General features: G+C 40.3%; 1 protein-coding gene across 3 annotated transcripts in view; it reads left to right on the plus strand.

Moving 5' to 3' along the window:
- Nucleotides 1-4,250: 4,250 nt before the first annotated feature.
- The window catches only part of CCDC148 (coiled-coil domain containing 148), a 34,758-nt gene continuing 31,174 nt past the window's right edge, over nucleotides 4,251-7,834 (plus strand). The window contains exons 1-6 of one of the 3 annotated variants that reach the window (XM_057385326.1): nucleotides 4,251-4,388; nucleotides 4,942-5,045; nucleotides 5,616-5,698; nucleotides 5,855-6,018; nucleotides 6,275-6,370; nucleotides 6,456-6,637. In XM_057385326.1, coding sequence (XP_057241309.1) covers nucleotides 4,362-4,388; nucleotides 4,942-5,045; nucleotides 5,616-5,698; nucleotides 5,855-6,018; nucleotides 6,275-6,370; nucleotides 6,456-6,637 — 656 coding nt within the window. In that variant the 5' untranslated portion in view covers nucleotides 4,251-4,361. Of the gene's footprint in view, nucleotides 4,389-4,941; nucleotides 5,046-5,615; nucleotides 5,699-5,854; nucleotides 6,019-6,274; nucleotides 6,371-6,455; nucleotides 6,638-7,834 lie in introns of those variants that run through there. The other 2 variants (XM_057385327.1, XM_057385328.1) reach the window with 2 other exon arrangements.

Genomic DNA, 7,834 nt, shown 5'->3' on the forward strand with positions numbered 1-7,834 from the left:
CTCTGCTTTACAGGCCAGGCAGCCACAGGTCACCTTAATGAAACACCTTTTAGTTCTTAACTAGTGGAGAAAATTGTGGGGTCCTGTAATGGATATCTCAGCCTCACATCTTCCAATGAATCTTTCATATATTCAAGCATATTGTTTTGTTTTTAGCATTCTGTACACGGAGGTAATAAATAAAAAGCTAGATAGAAACTTTAAAAAAAACCCCAAAATTCTGCAAATCTCTTGTGTTCAAATACAGAAGAGGTCTATAAATGATGCCTCAGAATTTTTGCCTTTAGCTCAGCACAGCAGGGTTTTGTCCTGCCATGTGCCATGGATTGCCAGAGCAGCTGAACTGTCCCTGGATCCCTGGCAGTGCCCAGGCCAGGCTGGACATTGGGGACACTGGGAGTGTCCCTGCCATGGCACGGGGGTGGCTCTGGATGGGATTTAAGATCTCTTCCAACCTCAGCTGCTCAATGATAATTAACTACTCAAAGCAGCAGAGGATTTCCTCATTTCATCCTCTCTTTAGTTAAATCTTGCAATTGCYGGCTGTGCTGATTGCAGCAGATCAGCTCCATTTGGTCACTGGAAATGGATTGTACGTGTTTTTGTTCAAAACAAAACAGTGTAAAATGCCACCTGACTAACTTGATCCGAAGTGACATGGGTGACTTCATTTCCTGGCCTTTTTATGTCAACTTAGCAACTTCTAAAACATTTACCTCCTTTATTTTATCTGCTTCTCTCAATGTTTTCTCCAAGGGTTCCTAAAGTTTATTTTATCTCGGGTTTTCTAAGAATATTCAAAGAATGGAGAAGGAATGGAGAAGGAATGGAGAAGGAATAGAGCTCCCTTGTGACATGCAGATCCTCAGAAAGCAGATGAGCTGTTCCCTGCCCTGCAGGGTGACAGAGCAGGCCGTGGAGCTGATTGTTTTAAGTGTTACTCACATTGATCTTCCTACTTTGGATTAAGTTTTACTTAATGAGGAAGTAATGAGATTATCATAGACAAAAAGGACTATGTCTCTTTTGGGAACRTACCATTTCTGAGCCTTGACTTTATTTCAAACAGATCTATAATTCTTTCTTTAGGGGAATGTAAATTTAAATTATGATCAAGCAATGGTACTTTTCTASCAACTGTTTTGACACTGAATGATAGAAGTATTATACTGTGTATTTTCTTACTGGGGAAMAGAATTAACTGCTGCGAGATTAGCACATTCTGGATGGGTGCCATTTCCAGATAGTTCATTTGACTAGAAGAGAAAGGATCTGATTAAGGGATCAAGCTCATTATTTGTTCATTGTATGTACTCCACACCCTACAATGGCAGCGAGTCTTTGCCTCTTCCCTGACAATAATTAGGATCAGAGGGTTCAACAACTGTGTGTTAATATTCCTTTTCTTTAAATGAAAACATGCAGTAGCTAAGCAATTAACATTTCCATTAAACTTTAAAATCTTTTTTAAAAGCCTCAAATACACAAAATACTCAAGAAATGGCTAGATATTCAAAAGAAAGCACTGAGAATAAGGGACTTGTGTATCTGTTTGTTTTTTTTTTTTCCTGAGTTTGTATTTCTTCAAAACATCTGTCCTAGTGTACAATCCAAGTTGCCATTGATGCTGTGTTACAGGTTTTCAGTAAGTCCATGGTTCAGCTCTGTTTTTTTCGTGGTGTGCACCCAGTAGTACATTACTGGAGCCACTGAGAGTATTGTAACAGCTGCTGTCCCAGGATTCTGTGCCCTTCATTTGCACAAACCCAAGGAGTACCTTCTACACTGTCATTGATGGTTACAATGACTATTAAATTGTGTTTTGTGATGAGTTGATTCATGTTATTGATTTTTACATTGAATAATGTAACCAATTTCAAAGGTGCACCAGAAGTTGTGTTCAAAAGGCATGTCTGGGTCATTAAACACTGAGCCTCCCTGCCAGGAATCCTTCTGCCCTTCTGTTGGTGAGCAGCACTTCAGCTGGAGGAGAAAATGGCCCTGGTGACCCAAATACAAAGATGTATGTATGCAAATGACCTGTTGAATTGAGACAGTGGAATGAGGCTCCTTTGAAGGTGCTGCTGGAGCTGACTGGGAACATTCCCACTGGTGGAACCAGGATGGACCTGATGATCCCTGGAGCAGCCTGGGGCAGGCACCAACCAGGCTTGGCTTCCTCCAGGAATGACTCTGGGGACTTTAATTTCCATTTAAATGACAGGAAGGAGGATCTTGCCTCAGTACTGGCTGCTCTCATTTGTAAGGATAAGGAYAGGTCATACACCTCAGCAACAGCAAGGGCTTACATTAAAAATGCACTGAAGAGTCTGGCTGAATTGGAGATGAAATCCTTTAAGAGGTCGCATTTGTTATTGTCTAAAAGGGTTCAGAATAATGAAATACTAAATTGTCAAAAGGATCRGAAAAAGACAATTGATAAACCTTGYRCTTTTTACTGCTGYTRAAAGATTTGGCTGTGGCTGGTGGTAGGCAGACCTGACTGCATTCTTGGGGGACAGCTTTCTATATCCAGGGACTTCTGCTTGGTGGCTGGCTGATCTTTTGTGCTTTTTCTTTCTAAAATGCACAGTATGGCTGGGTTTGAGGGAGAGAGTTCACAGGAAACCTCGTTGGATGTGACCTTTCCCTTCTGGTGTGACTCTGCTTCTGTGTGATTCAGTGCAGCTGAAACACCTCATGTGCATCTATTGCTTTTTTTTTGTATGCAAAATCTGAGCTGACACCAATGCGTGCTTAATTGYGGTGTAACTAAAGGGTTTGAGAGAYAAAATAGACKTTTTTACTGTGGTGTGTAACTTACTGCATCTGCAATGTTTGTCCCATGGTGATGTGAGTATTTGATACACACTGCTCACTGACTTGGTTTCTCAGGAGTTACTACAGAGATGGTTAAAGAGACCTAAACAGTCTCTAAATATAGGAGAAGAGTCACCTTTCCAGGCTTTATTTCTATAAAGCAAAGAACACCCCAAAAGCTGATCTTACATTTGTGTCAAGGGACTCATTATARTATTTTGAAAARCACAAAGCAAAGAATAATTGAGCTRTATCACAGCATTACAGATTCATCAAGGATATAATACTTTGTTTTCTTGGCTGCTAAATGTTATGAGGCACATTAAATCTCACCTAAAATGMAAGGTGAACTTGAGGAATTTCTGTCCAATTGCATTTTTCATGAGCTGTATCTTTCTTCAGAAAACAATAGMTATTTTTGAAAATGTTTYTAGATTGCACCCACAATGTTKCTWCTCTCAAAACATCTGTGTGTTTCTCAACAGGTAAAAAAAATACATAAAGAATAGAAATGGGTGACCCGGACCACGGAATGGTGCTTTTGGCTCGTAGGGGTAGTGCTGGAGGTATGTATGCTATTGTGTTCTAGTTTAATTGTTTTATTGGCTGTTTATGAAACATTCTGCAGTTAACAGCCTCATCCAGGAGCTGCTTTAGCACTCTGGTTATGGATTGGGCTGGAAGKGACCTTACAGTTGATCCAGTTCCAGAACSTTCCACTAGGCCRGGTTTATCCARTCCCAGTGTCCAGCCTGGCTTGGGCAGTGCCAGGATMCAGGGCAGCACACTGCTCTGGGCTCTGTGCCAGGCTCCCCATCCTCCCAGGGCAGGATTCTCTCCTCAGTTGGTGCTGAATCCCCTCCTTTCAGGCTGGACCTGCTGTCCCTGGCACTGACAGATCCTGGTTCTGTTTCTCTGGGAGCCCCCTGGGTTCATTCTGATCCAACTGCTGCTCTGCAGGGCTGGAGATGCAATGGAAATGGAAATGGAATCCATTCCATGTGCATGGCATTGGGAGCTTTTGTGGCTTTTAGGGAAAAAATGAAAAAACTCGATTCCTTTTGCTCAATCCATAGGTTACAATAAACATTGGGGCCATTTTCCAATCAGTGCAAGAAGAATGCAGCTACTGAAATTTCGGTTTTTCTGTATTAGAAATTACTAAAATGCCAGTAAATGCAGCTTAAAGTGAATAAATAACTAAATTCACATGTAAATGATACTTCTAAAATTAACTTTTTGTAAGCAGACAACTGGTAAATGTTTCTTATATGATTTTTCTAGTTTATGTTTGTTTCAAATTCTCTTTCACCAACTAACAATATTTTAATGGAAACTTTATGTTTAAAACACTGGGTCTAATTTCTATCTATAATGCTTTCATTTAACACTCACATTTAMATTTTTTAAGAATTTGACATGACCTTATGTGGTTTGTATAACCAGAAAATTCGSTGATTCCTGCAAGAAATGCTCTTGGCAGCCAGAAGGTCAAACCTGTTGACTACAAACATCTGTATGAACTTGCTGCCCAGGCAAAAATGGCCTCTGCACAAATTCAGCTGAAGGTATGATTTTTGTTTCTCCCTGTTATGAACTAAGACAAAACTTTCCTGTGTGTTTTTCTTGTCTTGCTGCCATTGTGCCATAGAACAATGGATTTGCATGAAGGAAACGATGTTTTTGTGAAGACCTTGGACAGTTTGAGGGCCTCTCTAATTGGAGAGATTTTGTAAAAACCCTCTTTTTTGGTAATACGTTTTTGAAATTGTTTTTCTTGACATACTTTTACTCTTTTGTCTTCCTGCCTGTAAAAAAGTATATTTTTTGTTCTCCTGCTCATCTTGCCCGCCTTTACCTCTGGGGAAATAGGGATAAGAAAGGAAAGAAGAAAATGGACTTAATTTTTTTTCCACTTTCTCCTCTCATTAATTGTGATTTGAAATGCAACAAACTTTTTTTTTCATGAAAATTGGTTAAATTGAGCCCATTGCTCTTTAGGAAAGGAGAGTTTTTAAGAAAGCTGTTAGGTTCAGCATTTTGTATTTAAAAGTTTCCATATGAAGGCATTTGATAAAGCTATTAACATGTTCAAAACACAAGTTTTAATTTTCCCTGCAGATTAAAAAAACAGAGCAAATGTCAAAAATTAGCAAAGAGCAAATGCTGCTGAAACAGCATCGTCAGGTGTGGTGGCAAGAGCATAAAAGATTGACTGAGAGCAGGTAAGAGCTGAGGAATGTGAGTGAGTGGTGACTAAAGAGACTTCAACAGACAGGATTTGGGCTGGCATACKTGATTCAAGGGACATTGAGAAGAAAATATTAAAATACCTGATGTGAAGGTATTTTAGTGTGGGTGTGAAAGTTTGTGATTTCCATGGAGAGGGGTCTGTGCCACAAAGAGCTCTGGACATGAACTGAGGGATGGAGAGCAGCAGATGTGCTGTTAATTGATCTGCAGCATCTGAGTCTGGCTCTTTGGAGAGTATCAAAAGTTTTCAAATGCTTTTTAAAGCCTTTAGAGTCTGTCTCATGTGTTTGTTGAGTGTGCACTTCCAACAGGGAGCATAAACAGTGCTCTTGCTACTCCCCTGTGTGCTTTACAGACACAGATGAACAACAGCATTTGTGGCTTCTTTACCATCTTTGTGTCCCAGTCCTTCACCTCATACCTTCCCAGGCAAAGAATCCCCCTTTTTATTGAACTGTTGGAGTGGTTGAGGCTCATCATTCTTGCAAATGTGATGAACAACAAATTAAAGCTTCTGCAAAATGCATKTTCATTTTCTTCAGACAAAAAGCAGAAGGAGAAATGAAGACTTTTCTTGATGAAGAAAGCCATAAGGACAACTATTTTTTTGATTTGAGGGACTTGGGTAAGAWTTTTTTATTAATTTCTTAATTATTTTTCATAGTCAGTATTATCTTGATTGTTTTGGTTTTTAAATCCCTGCCTTGACAGGTTTAGATTTCCAGAGCACGGTGCTGTGTGACATTTCTGGGTGTTTTAGAAAGCTTTATGTTTCATCCAGAGCAGAAGTTGTCCAAGGAGAGGGACACTTATCAAACAAACACTTTAGTTCCTGTCTGGCAACTGAAGGAGGATTTGAAATTCCAGCTGGCTGAAATGCAGCATTCCCTCTCCAAAGAATCTCTGGGCAAACCCAGGATCAATTCCRTTGAGGTGTTACAGCAGGTTGGTATTGACTTTATTTTTACAATTTATCATCACCATATTTTTAGCATTTTCATTTATTTTTATGTTGAATTTTGTGATTGTAACTCACATGCAGAGCGTCCCATAAACCCCTCTTCTTACCATGGTTTAAATCTGCTCACCAAAATCTGGAAAAGTGCAGCAGTTTAGGGCTGCAAATCCAACTGGGTTCTAAATAAGAGTTTTCATATTGTAACAAGAGAAAGAAGTAACAGTAACATGTTTTATGAGATAGATCAAATTTGTGAAGAAGCAACAGAAGGCACTTTTGGAAGGTCTTATCCTTGAAAGTCTGGCTTTGGAAAGAGAACTCGAGGAATATAAAGAAAATGTAAGCTGTTCCTTGTAAGTTCAAATTTATTGAGAGGGTAAATGTGGTGCAGAGTAGTGTCCTGAGCAGCATTTCTTCACCACAGGCATCAGTGAACTCTTCTGAAGAGAAAAACGGAGTGTTCCTTGCAATYCCCCCCGAGCTGCTGTGTCTGGARTGCCCTGACCCCGAGCTGAAGGCTYTGGTGATCAGAGAGTACCAGGAGCTCTCCAGTGGGGTCTGGGGGAAGCTCCAGGAGGTGGATCAGCAGCTGGAAGCTTTGTCCAGGTAATGACACATTCCTGCATGGCTTTGGTGAGAGGAAATGCATGTCTGTGATGTGATTGGGAATCTGTGGATGCTGTGGTTGGTTCTGTTCTGTGCAGAGCAGAGGGGCACTGCCATCCCTGGGGTTTATAGAGCACAGTGAAATCAGTCCTTGTAAGAGCTCCTGGCTAAAGTAACAAGGAACACCTTTGGTGGATAAAGAACCACCAAACTGGTGCACAATCAAATGTCCTTTTCAYATGCTCTTGCAGGAGTGGAAATGAATCCTTCTGTATGGTGATTATCACAGTTATTGCAGAAAAGTGCAGTCTTTGCCAGACACACCTCTACACTTGTGTCTATAAAGCAGATAAAAAGGTCCAGTCTGTTCTCAAATTTTGGATCTCTGCAGTAACTCTCATCTCAAAGAAATTGAAATGATTCAGCTTTTCTGAATCTTCTCTTCTGAGAGATTTTTCTGTAAATGGAAACGTTTACAGAAAGAGCAGTATTCATCATGATCTAGCAGTGTACCAAACCTGTATTAATAAGGCTTGGCCTTTGTGCTGAGGCTGTCTGGAGTCTGACATTGGGTGGCCTTTGAGCTCTTTTTGCCATCTCCTGACATTGCTCTGGCTTTGGTGGCTTCAGGCTGTCAAAAGACTGAGCAAGGGGAGGGCAGGGGAATGGTTTGAAACCTGGGCAGGAAAAACAGGGAGGAACAGAAAAAGCTGAAGCGTTTCTTTGGTAAAACAATTGCATGTTCATGTTGCTTCCAAATCTGTTTTCTATGTACACACACAGTGCAGCTCTGGTTCTGTCCCTGCTGCTGAATTGTTTGGTGTGCTGGAACAGGCTGGAGGTCCTGGATACCATAGAAAGGGCTGTTAGATCTGCTCACCCTCTGTACAAATTGTACAAATATTCTGTGTTTTGTTCTTGTGTTACATGAAGCCTGCTATGTTATTACTGGAGCATTCTAGCTGTTAGAACACGATACTTTTTGAAAATTGCTTTATCCCATGTTTATAGCATTGATGAAGCCACAAATGTCAMATTTAAGTAGTTCTGCTGCTGCTATCTCTGATATTTGGTTATAGTTGCCCTCACAGAAGAAGTTTTAATAACCCCAATGAGAAAGCCTATGACAAATGCTAAATCACTAAATGTGTACAATGTCTTTCTAGTGGTTTTAATCAAAATGATGTCAAAGTTCAT

The sequence above is a fragment of the Malurus melanocephalus genome, unplaced genomic scaffold (assembly GCF_030028575.1).
Source record: "Malurus melanocephalus ecotype Western Australia unplaced genomic scaffold, MMel_1.1 scaffold_811, whole genome shotgun sequence".
Lineage (NCBI taxonomy): Eukaryota > Metazoa > Chordata > Aves > Passeriformes > Maluridae > Malurus > Malurus melanocephalus.